General features: G+C 51.0%; 1 protein-coding gene across 1 annotated transcript in view; it reads left to right on the top strand.

The window, feature by feature from the left end:
* Window positions 1-2,613: 2,613 nt before the first annotated feature.
* The window catches only part of LOC141251102 (T cell receptor alpha chain MC.7.G5-like), a 51,830-nt gene continuing 37,623 nt past the window's right edge, over window positions 2,614-16,820 (top strand). Inside the window, exon 1 of the mRNA XM_073670332.1 lies at window positions 2,614-3,108. Coding sequence (XP_073526433.1) covers window positions 2,755-3,108 — 354 coding nt within the window. The 5' untranslated portion in view covers window positions 2,614-2,754. The remainder of the gene's footprint in view (window positions 3,109-16,820) is intronic.

Here is a 16,820-nt window from a genome sequence, read left to right as displayed (position 1 = left end):
TATAGCAACCCCCTTGCCGGAGCCAAACTGCCAAACGGGAACTACCTGCCTAAGCACATCTATGCCTGCCTAAGCGACCTGTGCTAATCAGCCGAGCGAAATATGGCATTGGCAGGTAACGGAGAGAGCAGCTAGAGAGCACATGGAGCCTACCTAAGCGACCTGTGCTAATCAGCCGAGCGAACTCTGGCATCGGCAGGTCACGGAGAGAGCAGCTAGGGAGCACGTGGAGCCCAAACAGAAAAGCGTCCACACAGGTACACAACCTAAACGGAATGATCAGAGCACACTGCCATGCTTGTGGTCGAGCTATTTAAAGACTTAGCCCTGCCCACAGTCGCATTATTGGTCGCACTACTGATGACGTCACCGTGGCCAATCAGGCGGTACCGGGTCACCGGATAAGCTGACACCAAACCACCAATCACGGTCTGCCATGTCACGAGCATGCTCAGTGCAGTGCACCCTGGACTTAGGCTGTAGCAGCCCTGTTCCCCTCCGCAACTTAAGCTTAACGCTACTAGGAACAAAGACCCAAGAGACAGCTTGTACATCTCGTGCACTAGCCAGGCGTTGCGACTGACGGTGATGCTGAGCAGCATCAGCCCTGGTTGGACCAGAATGGGAGACCACAGAATCCACAGATGATTCTGACCCAATTTCAGATCCAGCAAACGCCCGACGCCTAACATCCTTATTGCTCCGACAATGAAGCATCCCGGCTTGTTCGAAGTTCCATATACTGAGGAGCTCATTGAATGTTGTTTCATTCAGATTGCTTAGTTCTAGTGAGAATTATTAGAGAATATTTGGGGCCTTTTTTGAGTGAATCTAAGGGTATGTACACACCATCCGTACAGGCAGCGTTTTGAACGCAGTATACTTTACGCTGCGTTCAATGCGCTGCACGCAGGTAAATCCGCATGTGTTCATTGAACCATGCGGATTCACTGCAATCAATACATTGCATTGATCTAATTTCTCTTGTGGAGACTGGCGATGACTCCGCAAGAGAAATTGACATGCTGCAGTCTGGAAAGATGCTCCGCATGTCCGTGTCTGCAGATGATCCGCAGGTGCACGGAGACGCATAGTGGACATTGGATTCTACCAATCCCATCCACTATGCTGTAACATCTGCCCGCTGCGGGTTTGATGCCGGTATAACACGCAGCTTCAAATCCGCAGAGGCTCCTGACAGTCTTCACATACCCAAACTGTATATGGGGATTATTTATTCAGGAAACAAATGTACTCTACATATATGTGATCTTTTTATTGTTAGGACTACAGTGGTTAGTGCGGCAAACTCTACAGTGGCCGAATCACGGCTTTAAGACGTCGACATAAACGCTTGACAAAATGGAGAAGAAACAAAGAAAATAGCTCTAATCAGATGAGATGTCAGCAGTAAGTTACTGGATGTAAATATTCTCCAATGTATAACTTGCTGAGAGATTATGGGAGTAATACTCTAGTTTATAAAAGATACACTTGTATCATGTATAGCACCTTTATCATGTATAGCGCTGTCTAGAGTTGGAAGTATAGACTCGCAAAACTCCGGTCCATCGGTAAATTCTATAGTCTCTGCACACGAAGCTTACATATCTATTACCTTCTGGGATCCCCGACACAACTTCTGAGTAGCTGGGCTAACGCAACATCATTTGTATGTCACTCTGAAATGATGATGTGCTTGTCCAGCTAATCAAGAGAATACTGACCTGGCCAATGGACCAGAGTCCTGAAAATCAATCCACCCAGCTCCCTTATTACATAATGTCCCCTCTTATGTTGTATAGAAACATCCCTTACTACATAGCGTCTTCTCTTGTCATATGCAGTGTCATTCCTTATTACATAGTGCCTTTTCTTTTTATATATAGCGCTGTCCCTTATAACAAAGCATCCTTTCTTGTTATTCATAGCGCCAGAGCTTTTTTCATAGCATCCTCTTTTGTTATGCATAACGCCATCCCTTATTACATATCATCCTTTATTGTTATTCATAGCGCTAGCGCTTATTACATAGCGTCCTCTTTTGTTATGTATAACGCTATCCCTTATTACATATCTTCCTTTCTTGTTATTCATAGTGCCAGCACTTATTACACAGCATCCTCTTTTGTTATGTATAACGCCATCACTTTTTACATATAATCCTTTCTTGTTATTCATAGCACCACTGCTTATTACATAGTATCCTCTTTTGCTATATATTGTGCTGTCTCTTATTTCATTGCGTCTCCTCTTGTTATGTATAACTATTGCCATCCCTTATTACATAACATTCTCTATTGTTAAGACTAGTGCTGCACATAAGGGAGAAAAAATCATTTTGTCACATGACTATAAGGGCTATCAATCAGCCCTAATGAGGTATCAAAGGCAATTAGTGAATCCCATATGTTAGGTTTACTTAGTAAATGTGACTTCTTAGGGACAATGAATGGTGTTATCTAATGACACAGCTCAGCTCAGTGGATGTTGTTTTGAACAGTTGATGTCTGCTTGACATTTACTTTCAGTTACATATATTTTAGTACTTTTTAACATGTCATATGCAGGTCTCAAATGTAAAAACCTATGCTCGTGGGCTACTTTACTCAGTTCTCCTCTAGATAGCACAGTTAAAGGCGTGGTATAAGTAGTGAGACTATACAGGTGCTTTAGCCTTGTACTGTGGCATTCATCTACAGGAAGGTGAAAGGCTTTCAAGATCACAGCTGTTCAGACCCTTCAGTGACAGAAATGAACCTCAAATTGTACACATTTCTGAATTTTGCTCTCATCTTTTCTATTTTATTGGAAGGCAATGATACAGCAGAAAGTTATACTGAAAAGACAGTAAGAGAAGGGGACACCGTAAGCTTTGACTGTAGCTATGTGTCCACCAAGTATGTGTTGATTTGGTATGTCCAGAAATATGGTGGCTCTATCGTATTCCTTCTTCATGATCAATCCAAGAAAGAAGATCTGGATAAGGGGTTCAAACAGCGAATCTCTGCCACTCATTACCCAGAGAACAAAACCTTTCCACTGACAATCAGAAGCATTCAACGATCAGACACAGGGATGTATTACTGCGCTCTAGAGAATCGCACTGTATGAATTACACCCTTCTGAGCCATACTAAAACTCAACCAGTTCGTGTAGTGTTTTCTATAGAACTTATTATATTTTATGGTCTGTAATTGGAAATGTAGGCCAGTTTAATAACCACTTTTCTCAATAAACATTTGCATCAATCATCCTTCTTAGTTATTTCTCTATCTCAGTTTAGTAGGTGCATGGAAGACATTATGGAAGAAGTCTTTTGTGGGCATCTTGGCTACCTATAATATGACAGGAGGAGTACAAAGTAGAAAGATTGATCCATATTTATGTATTTCCACATATCTGCATAGAATAACTTCTGTAAAATACAAATCAGTGAATAACACTGGACAGCAGATACTTCAGGTACAATGTAGGCGTGAAAGTGTTCTAAAATCGTTAGGGATAGATCTGCATAAGATGAATCCTGTTTATCTATGGATCAGGCATAAAGGACTTGTGTTAACCATGCTTTTATGCATTCTGCTAAACTGTTCCTATAAACCAACAATCACATGAAAATAAGCTCAAGCGGACTGTGATATTATATAGATTGTGGGTACAGCACTACCACAGTAGAATAAGCCAACATCAAACTGATATAAAAACTCCTGAGAGAATAATGTAGTGCTATACTTTTCACAGGTTCCTATGTCTCCAGGTTAGTATGTTAATAGCAATACTAGAACTGAACGGATCATTTGAAAATTTTAATTCATTGGCTTTATTGAATTTCCCCCCATAGCGGCTTGTGGCTGAACTTCACAGGAGAAACAAAATTATAGCAACAGAGACCTTCAGCAGGTCCCGGGTTGCCATGGTAATCTGTTAGTTTCCTATGATTACATCTTGGGAGACCTGATTGGAGCCAGTTTGCCAATTGGAGCTTATACACTGCCACCCACTCTACATAAATGTAATTTTCAGAAATTGACAGTGGCATCTAAGTGGTTAACAGCAGCGATTAGAGCTCAGCTCTGGTTGCTGCAATTAGAGATAGATGATAACTATGCAACATAGCCAGCATCTCTTGTATGTGGAAAGAGTTCAGCTCCTGAGTCCTTTACATACTTACAGACCCCAGCATGGATTTACTGATATATCCTTATTCGCTAATGGGTTAAATAAGATGCAGGTACTGAATTAATGGCTGTAGAAGTTTCTCTAAATACAAGTGTTTTCTGCAATAGAAAGACAACACTGAGATGCCAACCTTGTAGGCATAGTTGGTAAATGAAGCACAATATAGGATAATGACACCATAGGATACTTCCCTCTGAGAAAGCCATGGTGAAAGGAGCATCAGGGCCCCTTGAGGTCTATTTACACATGTTAGTGACGCGCCCCTGGGCCTGTGTCGCGCTGCGGTGCGCACGCGGGAGCTTACCCGGAGCCGGATCCGTGGAGGGTTGTAATCTCGTGGCGGTGACCCGGTCCGTGCCCAGGGAGTCAAACTAGACGGCAGTCTATTAGTAGTAAATAGTTGATGACTACGCCACCCGTTGAGTGCAGCCAGGAAGCTGCTGCTGCAGGGCAGACCGCTGAGGCCGGTGGTAGGATTGTGCAGCGTGATAGTATAACCCCCAACGGGAGGGGTATGGCCTCAGGGCAGCCGACGTGGATGATGGGGGTAGCAGGAACCACTCAGAGACGGTACGGTGTAGTTCAGGGTCTTTACTGGTAACAACGACAGACCCTCCCGGAGTACTTGCTAGCAAACGGGGCCTGGTCAGTCTTTGAGCAGATGGGATCTCCCCTGGCCAGGCGTAGTTGTAGGCCTCCCAAACTGACTGTACTCTTCTGGCTACCTTGCTAGAAGCTGATGTAAGTAGCCCACGTCCCTGAGTGTACCGTGTGGTGCTCACCCGTATGGCCGGTGACTCGGGGCCTTCTAATGGCTTCCGCTCCACGATGGCGGTGCTGGTCCCACGCGTGTGACCGTGCCTTCGGGCTTCTGGGCCAGAGGACCTGAAATCCCCTGCCCGACGGATTCTGCTGCTGGGTAGGAGTTAGTCCCCACAGCCTCGGACTCCGGGTCCGGTAAAGAATCTTCTTAGTCAGGGCGAGCTCTGTAGCTGCCAGCCCCTGACTCCTTGTAACTCTGCTGTTTCCTATGCTGCTTCTCTTCTCCACTCTCCTTGTCTGACTCACCCTGCCTCAGCCCCGGGTTTATACAGGGGAAGTTCTTCCCCTCCCAAGACTGGGCAGGAGGTGTGGCATGCACAGGATCCCTGACCAAAGGACCTCCCACCTGCTCTCAGACATAATATCTCTATCACTGTGGCAACCAGACCCCTGGGGTGTCACATTCCCCCCTAGTGAAATTTAGTACTCCGGGACTAAACACATTTAGAAAAACATAACAAAGTATAACAATTACAATACTATAAGAAAAACACATAAGATGGTTACGGCGTGTCCGCAACCGGATGCAGTCTTTGAAGAAAAGCAAAGGTGTCCATTTCACCAACACAGGGAGACGTAACCAGGTAGGGGTCTGTCCTACCCTGAGTCCTTAACAGTCTCTAGTCCATCCTGGGTTACGCTCCAACTATATACAAGGATTCCCGGTAAATCCACCAAGGTTTCCTAAAAATAACTAGAAACACAAAATTATACACAAGCAACAAGACACAGAAAAACATAAATAAAACAATTTATACACTTTAAATTCTCCAGCGTGCGGGTAACTGGCCTCTAGTGGCCCGAGTGGACCTACGGAGCTGACTGTCTGGCCCTGAACTACAGGGTGTAGGAGCTGTCAAGGGTAAACTGGGCAGCTGTCTACCGGCTCTTTGTCTCACTAGGGGTACGGCAGGCTCACTATAAGCAGAGGGTTGATTCTCCTGTTCTGCTTGTGTGGAGTCTTCTGCCTCCTGGACCGGCTGTTCTTCCAGCTCTACCCGTTGCTCCGTAGGTTCTTGGGATGATGGTTGGAAGAAGGTGAGTACGGGTACCACAACTGCACCATTGACTTGAGTCCAAGACTGAGGAAAGTCCCCGAGCACGGTACTAACCATATCTTCCCTTTCTTCCACGGGTCGATGGTCTTCTTGTTCCTCTTCAGGGTTCCTCAGTTGTTCGGGACACTTCTTCAGGTGGTCCCGGGATACAATGGCTGTGGTTTCCCCTCCGTCTTTACTGATGGTACAGACCTTCGGGTTCTCGTGGCTTGAGGGCAGTACGGTGTACGGGTCCTTCTCCCACTGGTCGTCCAACTTGTGGAGCCGTCTCTTCCTCTTCAAGACCTGCTCTCCGGGTACCAGGGGAACAGCGGGAGCATACTGGTTGTAAGTTTTCTCTTGTCTTTCCCTAGCCTGACAGAGACTTCGCTCCACGCTTTCCTGTACTCTCCGGTACTGCTGCTGCCTCTCTGTGTTCCAGTCTGTTTCTGGTGAAGTGTCCTCGGGGGTCAGGACTCCCATTTCCAGGTCAACAGGTAACTTACCAGGTCTTGCCCTCATTAGGTAAGCCGGGGTACAGTTGGTGGAACCTACCGGGATGTGGTTGTATAGGTCCACCAGATCGGGCAACTTTTCAGGCCACAGACTGCGTTCTTCCAGGGGCAACGTTTTTAGAAGATCCATTACCACCTGGTTCATTTTTTCACAAAGTCCATTAGTCTGCGGATGGTAGGGTGTCGTCCTTATCTTCCGGCAGCCATACAGATTGCAGAATTCCTGAAAGACCTCCGCTTCAAAGGCAGGTCCCTGGTCCGTCAGCACTTGGTCCGGGTACCCGTGTGGACGGCAGAAGTGCTGCTGGAAGGCTCTAGCTGCTGTTTGAGCCGTTAAGTCCTTGACGGGGACGACAACCAAGAACCGGGAGTAATGATCCACGATGGTTAACGCGTAGACGTAGCCACTTCTGCTTGGGGTCAGTTTTACATGATCCAAGGCTACCAGTTCCAACGGTTGCCGGGTGACGATGGACTGCAGGGGAGTCTTCTGGCTGGCTCGGTCCTTCCTTCTCAGGTTGCACGGGCCACAATCTCTGCACCACTTCTCGATGGTTCCCCTCATGCCTACCCAGTGGAACCGCTCGCGCAGCAGGAACTCCAGCTTTTTCCACCCAAAGTGTCCAGCTCCGTCGTGGTATGCCTCCATCACCATGGCTGCGTCTCTTCGTGGCACCACTACTTGCCAGAGTAATTCATGCGTCCGGGAGTTAACCATTCTGCGGCACAACTTCCCTTTGTAAAGGAACAGTCGACTCTTCTCTGCCCATAGTTGTTTGGCTTCCTCCGGAGCGTCTGGTTCAAGGCGAGCCTCCGGCCGAGTCAGCATCTCCTTCACCAGTCGGACGGCAGGGTCGCTGTCTTGCGTTTCCACCCAGTTGTAGTGGGGTAAGGGGTTCAACGTAGCAGCCTGCTTACTCCTTACCCGGTGGGAATACTGAATAGTCCCATGACGGTGGAACGCAGGGAGTTCAACTTCTTCCAGTCCCTCCGGATCTTCTCCTCCGTCCGGCAGGTTGGGCATCCTGGACAGGGCGTCCGCGTTGGTATTGGAGCGTCCTGCCCGGTATTTAATTGTGAACTCGTAGTTGGACAGACGGGCCATCCACCTCTGCTCCAGGGCACCGAGTCTTGCCGTGTCCAGGTGTGTCAGCGGGTTGTTATCCGTGTACACGGTGAACCGGGAAGAAGCGAGGTAATGCTTAAAGCGCTCAGTGATTGCCCATACTACGGCCAGGAACTCTAACTTAAATGAGCTGTAATTCTCGGGGTTCCTTTCGGTGGGTCGCAGTTTTCGGCTGGCGTAGGCGATTACTCGTTCCTTCCCCTGCTGGATCTGGGACAGTACGGCTCCTAGCCCGATGTTACTGGCGTCGGTGTAGAGGATAAAGGGCTGGCTATAATCCGGGTACGCCAGGATTTCGTCCCCCGTGAGGGCCATCTTCAGCTGGCGGAAGGACTCTTCTTCCAGCTCTTCCCATTTGAAGGGCGGCTTCTGGTTCTTGGCCTTCCGGGACTGGCCTATCAGGAGGTCCTGCATAGGTGCTGCCTTTTTGGTGAAACCGGGAATAAACCTTCGGTAGTAGCCTACCAACCCGAGGAACTGCCGCACTTCTTTTACGCTGGAGGGGCTTGGCCATCCCTTAATTGCGGTGATCTTATCGGGGTCGGGAGCCACTCCGTCAGCGCTCACCACGTGTCCCAGGTACTGCACCTTTGGTTTCAGGAGGTGACACTTGGAGGGTTTCACCTTTAGGCCGTAACTCGCCAGAGCCTCGAACACTTCCGCCAGGTGTTTCAGGTGGTCCTCATACGTCTTGGAATATACGATGACATCGTCCAGGTACAACAGGACCGTCTCGAAGTTTCTGTGGCCCAGACAACACTCCATTAGGCGTTGGAAGGTTCCTGGTGCGTTGCAGAGTCCGAACGGCATGCAGGTGAACTCGCTAAGTCCCATCGGGGTGGTGAATGCGGTCTTCTCCCGGTCCGCCTCTGCTACAGGAACCTGCCAGTACCCGCTAGTGAGATCCAAGGTAGAGAAGAAGTTAGCAGATCTTAAAGCAGCCAATGACTCCTCTATCCTTGGTAAGGGGTACGCATCCTTGTGTGTGATACGGTTGATTTTCCGGTAATCTACACACATCCTCATGGTGTTGTCTTTCTTTTTGACTAAAACTAATGGGGCTGCCCAGGGGCTACAACTATCCCGGATTACCCCAGCCTCCTTCATATCTCTAAGCATCCCCTTGGCGTGTTGGTAATGTGCAGGGGGTACGGGTCGATACCTCTCTTTTATGGGAGGATGATCTCCCGTGGGGATGCGATGTTCTACCCCCTTGACTCGCCCGAAGTCTAACGGGTGTTTACTAAACACTCTCTCATACTCTTGAACCACCCGATAGACTCCTTGTTTCTGATGTGAGGGAGTGGAGTCAGTACCCAAATGTAGTTGCTGACACCAGTCCTCCATGTCTTTCTTATAGCCGTTACCTTCCTCCGGGTGAGATGGAGGCAAGGGTTCCACAGATTGTATAGAACTTTGATTAGTGGTATATAATTTGGCTAGCGTGGCATACCGGGGCAGGTACACTTCCCTCTCCCCGATATTTATTATGCGAATGGGCACCCTCCCATGGCGTACATTGACCACCCCCCGTGCTGTCAAAATGGTGGGCCTACTGTCTGAGTAAACTGGTTCTACCATTGCCTGGTAATCTCTACCTCTCAGACCAATAGCTGCCCGGCACCAAATCATCATTTCACTTTTTGGGGGCATGGCAATAGGAAAAGGGTCACACATTCTTACGCTACCAATCTCACCGCCGGAGAGTTCCACTTGTTGCCGTTGCATCAGTGCCCGGATCTCTTTCTGGAGCACCCGCTGCTCGCCGGAGCTGGCATTCTTGGCAACCTGCTGTAAAAGGAAAATCACCTCTGCAAGACAATTTTCAATTACATTAGTTCCTAGAGTTATTTTTGGGTGACTCTCATGTTTATCGATATCTACAATGATCAGTCCCTGTGCGGCCAGTTCGACTCTACCAATTTTGATGGTCACCTCTTTAAATCCGATCTGTGGCACGGGCTGACCATTGCTGGCGATGATACTCAAGTCGTCGTCGGGGTAGCGGGTAATATCCGAGTCATTCCAGTACTGCTTGAAGAGCACGTACGGGATGGTGGTGACCTGTGACCCGGTGTCCAGTAGGGCACTCATGGGAATGCCATCCAGTACCACAGGCAAGACTGGACGTCCTCCCACATATCTGTTGCGCCAGTTCGATGGGCCTGGTGATCTTTTTCCTGGGGGTTGGCCCTCTACCCCAGGTTGTGCCCGTTTAAAGAACAGTACCTTGCCATATGTCCGGGTTGATTGCAGCGGCGGCAGATGGGTCGTCCGTCCTCACTGTATCGGTCACTGGGTCTTCCTCTGGCCGGTGGGGTCCTCCTTGGTCGACGCCACGGGATGTCCTCCGGTCCGGATGCCAGCTGGATCTTCCCTGGGGTGGAAACCTGTAAAGACTGCACAGTTCGGGTTAGCGCAGCAACGCTCTTAGCTAGCTCTTGGACCTGATGGTGTAGGTCTGGAGCCGGGTCATTGTCCAAAGCCTGCGCATCAGCTCCCACAGGCCCTGCTGACAAGGGCGCCGCCTCCTGGTAGTAAGTGGTAGTGGGGCGTCTGTGGGTCACAACGCCACCTGGTGCCGGTTCTCGGAGCACTCGGATGGCTCTGTCCTTGAACTGTGCAAAGTCCAGATGGGGATCCTGTAAGGCCATTGCCCGCAACTGGGTTCGGTGGGCATTGCAATATAAACCCTCTATAAATTGTTCAGTCAACAGCCTGTCCTCGTTTCCCACCCCATCAGGGTCGGTCTGCTTTATGGCCCTCAGGGCCTCTTGTAGGTTTAGTGCATAGTCCCTTATACTCTCATGCGCTCGCTGCTTGCACCCGTAGAATCTAAGCTTAATCTCGGCTGAGGTGCGGGTATCAAAGGTGTCCTTCAGCCGGGTTAGTATCCCTGCGACAGTCTTCCTCCCAGGTGGCCAGGATTTTACTTCCCTTTTGGCTGCCCCGGTTAGTTGGGCCACCAGGATGCTCACTTTTTGCTCTTCTGTGAGGGGGTACACCTGGAAGAGGCTATCCAGCTTTTCTCTAAAGTCATGCAGGGTATGTGACTCCCCTGAGTACTGGGGTAGCCAAGCTGCTCCCGGGATATAGGGCATGGTGAAGGGCATAACTGCAGCAGCGGTAGCGCTGGCGGGGGTTGAGGCAGTGAAGCTCTCCTCCGTATCCGACATCTTCCTCCCCCCTAGTGGACCGTGGCCTACCTTGCGATGATCCTCTTCCGTAGGCCGCGGCTCCGCAGTGGATCGTCAGGGTTGAGGACCTTCCGTCGCGCTCCTGTGACGTCGGCGTCTGCTGGGCTCCTTCCAGGACCTTACGCAACGTCCGGACGTGAGGCGGGGCTTCAGTTCTCGCGCGCTTTCGGAGTCCACGCCCCTCTTCTTCCCGCGCGGCGTCCTCAAGATGGCGTCCAATGGCGGGAAAACTCCACGGATGGCGGGAAGAAGGTCGAAGATGGCGCCGGATGGCGGGAAAACTTCGCGGATGGCGGGAAGAAGGTAGAAGATGGCGCCGGATGGCGGGAAACCTTCACCACTGGTAAATTTGAACAGTCTTTGCTTTTCAGGCACGCAGTACCCGGTGGTTGCGGGCACGAAATCCTGCCGACTACGCCAAAGTTGACGCGCCCCTGGGCCTGTGTCGCGCTGCGGTGCGCACGCGGGAGCTTACCCGGAGCCGGATCCGTGGAGGGTTGTAATCTCGTGGCGGTGACCCGGTCCGTGCCCAGGGAGTCAAACTAGACGGCAGTCTATTAGTAGTAAATAGTTGATGACTACGCCACCCGTTGAGTGCAGCCAGGAAGCTGCTGCTCCAGGGCAGACCGCTGAGGCCGGTGGTAGGATTGTGCAGCGTGATAGTATAACCCCCAACGGGAGGGGTATGGCCTCAGGGCAGCCGACGTGGATGATGGGGGTAGCAGGAACCACTCAGAGACGGTACGGTGTAGTTCAGGGTCTTTACTGGTAACAACGACAGACCCTCCCGGAGTACTTGCTAGCAAACGGGGCCTGGTCAGTCTTTGAGCAGATGGGATCTCCCCTGGCCAGGCGTAGTTGTAGGCCTCCCAAACTGACTGTACTCTTCTGGCTACCTTGCTAGAAGCTGATGTAAGTAGCCCACGTCCCTGAGTGTACCGTGTGGTGCTCACCCGTATGGCCGGTGACTCGGGGCCTTCTAATGGCTTCCGCTCCACGATGGCGGTGCTGGTCCCACGCGTGTGACCGTGCCTTCGGGCTTCTGGGCCAGAGGACCTGAAATCCCCTGCCCGACGGATTCTGCTGCTGGGTAGGAGTTAGTCCCCACAGCCTCGGACTCCGGGTCCGGTAAAGAATCTTCTTAGTCAGGGCGAGCTCTGTAGCTGCCAGCCCCTGACTCCTTGTAACTCTGCTGTTTCCTATGCTGCTTCTCTTCTCCACTCTCCTTGTCTGACTCACCCTGCCTCAGCCCCGGGTTTATACAGGGGAAGTTCTTCCCCTCCCAAGACTGGGCAGGAGGTGTGGCATGCACAGGATCCCTGACCAAAGGACCTCCCACCTGCTCTCAGACATAATATCTCTATCACTGTGGCAACCAGACCCCTGGGGTGTCACATTAGCACACTGATGATAAGTGTTATTGCTTTCAATTTTTTATGACAGCTGTGTATCTTAAAGTTGATAATAGTGTTACGACTTATCACAGCATGCTGTACAATGAAGGTTAGGCTGTTAAAAGATATAGCCTGCAAACTTATTCTGTACTGGATTTAATAAAACATGTTATCATATTATCATTAGTGTTGAGCGTGTTGAGCGAGCACTAAAATGCTCGGGTGCTCGAACCTCGGGCCGAGCTCGCCGTGATACTCGGGTGCTCGACCCGAGCAACGAGCCCAATGTTAGTCTATGGGAGACCCGAGCATTTTTGCGGCGGCACCCCCGGCAGTCTTTTAAAAGCCTAACAAGTGCCCAAAACGATAGTGACAGTGCTCAAATGACATGGGGACAGCATGGGGATCGCCCCAGGAAGCATTTCTGACCCCCAGGTCACTGCTGCCAACAACGTGGTCAGAGGTATTAAGCCACTTTTAAGGGCTCACAATAAAACGTTCAAAAACGAAACTGAAACTGCTTTCCTGTGAAATATGTTAAGGAAGTTCCTTTCCAGGGTAAAGACTTGTGTATAAGGTAAAATAAATTACAACAAAAAAAAATACTCCTCCACACCTTGGGCTATGTTCACAAGTAGCATTTTTTTATGCATTTTTGCACTTTTGTATTGCTTTCAACCGTGACAAATGCATTCACCGGGAAATGTAATTTTAACATTTTACAACCTTATCTGGCCATGTGCTGTGTGACACATGCATACAGTGCTGAAAAGACATGGGAACAGCATGGGGAAGACCCCTGGAAGCATCTCTGACACCCAGGTCACTGCCTAAAAGTGTGCCCATCAGAAGTCATCCTTGCCGCATCAGAAGATGCAGACTTGCAACTATCCCCGTGCAAGTTCTTGTCCCAGGGCACTGTTCAATTGTACCTCCCCCATTCCTTGCAATGCAAGCGCAAGTATGCAGCCTGCCACCCACCCACCCCCAGGCTGCAATACCATACTGCTTGCTTGCACTTGAAATTGGACATTTTACGCATGTGGAGGCGGAATCTGGCCACCACGTCATGGCTGCGTTGGCGGCCTGGAATCCATACTCAGTCCCCAGCCGCCCGGCGGCCGGGTGTCCACACTCGGTCCCCAGCCGACAGGGGGCAGCCGGGAGTCCATACTCGGTCCCCAGCCGCCCCGCGGCCGGGGGTCCACACACAGTCCCCAGCCGCCCCTATTTCTCCTTGGAACATCCCCCCACACACTTTTCTTAGCCAGGCCTGCTTTAGGGCAGCATTGAACGAGCCCACCAGAGAACCAGACTCCTCCGGTGGGCCCTGGCTTCTCCATCAGGGGAGTTGAGAGTGCCAAGGTGAGGAGCGTGATGATGATGATACAATTAGCATCTGCTTTGTTTTCTTGGAATGCAAGCATAAGTGTGCAGCCTGCCACCCACCCACCCCCAGGCTGCAATACCATACTACTTGCTTGCTTACACTTGAAATTGGGCCTTTTAGGCATGTGGAGGCGGAATCTGGCCACCACGTCATGGCTGTGTTGGCGGCCTGGAATCCATGCTCAGTCCCCAGCTGCCTGGCAGCCGGGTGTCCACACTCGGACTTTTCTTAGCCCGGCCTGCTTTAGGGCAGCATTGGACGAGCCCACCAGAGAACAAGACTCATCCGGTGGGCCCTGGCTTCTCCATCAGGGGAGTTGAGAGTGCCAAGGTGAGGAACATGATGATGATGATGATAGAAGTTAGCATCTGCTTTGTTTTCTTGGAATGCAAGCGCATGTATGTAGTAGCGGCTAGGCCTGAGGTGGTCAGCGTTTTGACGCATTTCCTACCTCCTCCGAGGATTGCTGGATGTTTTCCTGCTACTATCTCAGTTCTATGTGTAATGCACACGCCCGGGCTCAGTGGCGTGTGCGTGTATATGTAGTGATTCCACTGTACCGTGCCGGAGAGTGAATGCCTGGAGGGGCGTAGCTAAGTATCCACCCGATCCGACCAGGGTCGCACGACGGCATACGACGCCAGTGCATCAAGGAGGAACCGAGCAGAGGGACCAGGTGCTACTCCAGGACAGACCCCGGACACGGCTGTGGACCCACATAGGGTAATACAGGAACAGGCAGGTTAGGCTGGCACACAGACTGCTGGGTATAGGCAGACATGGCTGGTATGCAGACTGGCGGATGCTGGCAAGCATGACTGGTATGCAGGCAGGGAGGTACTGGCAGGTATGACAGGTTGGAGCACCGAGTGGATAGGACCCAGTACAGACTGGGACTCAGGAACCGAACCGCAGATGCAGTGGACAAACACAGCTGAGTGAGGCCGCCCAGAGCGGCGAGCAAGAGCAGAACAAGACGAGACCGCCTGGAGCGGTGAGCGAGAGAAGAGCAGGACAAGGCCGCCTGGAGCGGTGAGCGAGAGGAGCAGGACGAGACTGCCGGAGCAGCGAGCAAAGGGTCAGAGCAGAGCGAGACTGCCGGAGCAGCGAGCAAAGGGTCAGAGCAGAGCGAGACTGCCGGATCAGCGAGCAAAGGGTCAGAGCAGAGCGAGACTGCCGGAGCAGCAAGCAAAGGGTCAGAGCAGAGCGAGACTGCCGGAGCAGCAAGCAAAGGGTCAGAGCAGAGCAAGACTGCAGGAGCAGCGAGCAAAGGGTCAGAGCAGAGCGAGACTGCCGGAGCAGCGAGCAAAGGGTCAGAGCAGAGCGACACTGCCGGAGCAGCGAGCAAAGGGTCAGAGCAGAGCAAGACTGCCGGAGCAGCGAGAAAAGGGTCAGAGCAGAGCGAGACTGCCGGAGCAGCGAGCAAAGGGTCAGAGCAGAGCGAGACTGCCGGAGCGGCGAGCAAAGGTTCAGAGCAGAGCGGAAACTGCAGGAGCGGTGAGCAAGGCAGAGCAGAGCGGAAACCGCAGAAGCGGTGAACAAGGCAGAGCAGAGCGGAAACCGCAGGAGCGGTGAGCAAGGCAGAGCAGAGCGGAAACCGCAGGAGCGGTGAGCAAGGCAGAGCAGAGCGGAAACCGCAGGAGTGGTGAGCAAGACAGAGCAAAGCGGAAACCGCAGGAGCGGTGAGCAAGGCAGAGCAGGCAAGAACCGCCAGAGCGGTGAGCAAGGCAGAGCAGAGTGGAAACCGCAGAAGCGGTGAGCAAGGCAGAGCAGAGCGTAAACCGCAGGTGCGGTGAGCAAGGCAGAGCAGGCAAGAACCGCCGGAGCGGTGAGCAAGGCAGAGCAGAGGGGACAGGGCTCTGTTCGCATGGAACAGACTGGAAGGGAGAGGCAGAACCAGGTACACACAAGATACTTGCAATGAAGTAGCGAGTGGACTCTAAACTCACAAACGGGAGTACAGGGACAACGAGTAGGAGTTAGGTACGGGATCAGATTCTGCAGGAAAAGGGAAGGTACGGACAGAGAAAAACAGGTAACAGGCTAGGAGAGTATTCAGACAAGAGCAGACACAGCAGCAAGATAAAGGAGCGGTTCTAGGTATGCAGCCCCTAGAAGGCGGAACGAACAGGCTAGGAGCGTGTTCACACTGGCCTGGAAATACAGCCTCCAGGATAGGCAGAAGACAACAGGCTAGAAGATAGTTCAGACAGGACACAGTTCAGACACAGGAACTGATACCGCAAGGCAGGAAACATAGACAGGACCTGGCACATCAGTGACTAGAAGCCAACTGACAGAACACAATGCTCAGGCCAGGATTCCAGGAAGGAGCTGGGTTAAATACCAGGTGAAAGACAGCAATAGGCTGAGGACGCACAAGGGGTGTGCCTGCAGCAGCTACAAGAAGCAGGAAGTGATCGGGCGCCACCATTAAGCAGCAGAAACAGAGGCAAGCAGACAGCATGGAGGGAAGCCAGGCTAGCAGACTGGACTGGAGATCAAGTGCGCGCTCTTGCACAGTGGGAGATGGACCATTATGCAAGGACGCCGCCAGGTATGTTACACTATGACTCCCATTAAAACAAAGCTTCAGGTGATAAATGATGGATGAGGTAGTGGCAAAGGAGAAAGAGCAGGAGGAACAGGGACCATTCACATCAGTATCAGGCCAGTCAACCACATATGTCTTGTAGGATATGTTTCTATAACAAAATGAGCGGTTCGGCTACACAGTTATAAGGCATACAGTGAGTGCAATGCCTACCAAAAATTTTGAGGCACTCCAATGCCCCTTGGAAGTGACATGGAGGTGTTTTTTCCATTTATAGCAACTGGGTCTCCTGTACTCTGTTGGCCTATTCAGTGTATGGAAGGCTTTCCAAAAATTATGAGGAACTGCAATGCCCATTGTAACAGACGTGGATTACAGCGTACTAAAAAGCTTCTACCCATTATTGGGGAGTGGGACTCCCTTAGTTTTCGCCTTTTCATTGAAAAGCAAAAGCTGACTAAAATTAGGAGGAAATGCAATGCCCGTTGGAAGAGTCGTGGAGGTTAGAGGTAATTAGAAACAACATTTCAATGCCCCTTGGAAGAGCTGTGGAGGTCAGAGTGGCTTAAGAAGACGCTTTTAATGCCCCTTTGAAGAGACGTG

The sequence above is a fragment of the Phyllobates terribilis genome, unplaced genomic scaffold, assembly GCF_046119375.1.
Source record: "Phyllobates terribilis strain yellow unplaced genomic scaffold, ASM4611937v1 Scaffold_1__5_contigs__length_1240528914, whole genome shotgun sequence".
NCBI lineage: Eukaryota > Metazoa > Chordata > Amphibia > Anura > Dendrobatidae > Phyllobates > Phyllobates terribilis.
This window is presented reverse-complemented; position numbering and strand designations above follow the sequence as displayed.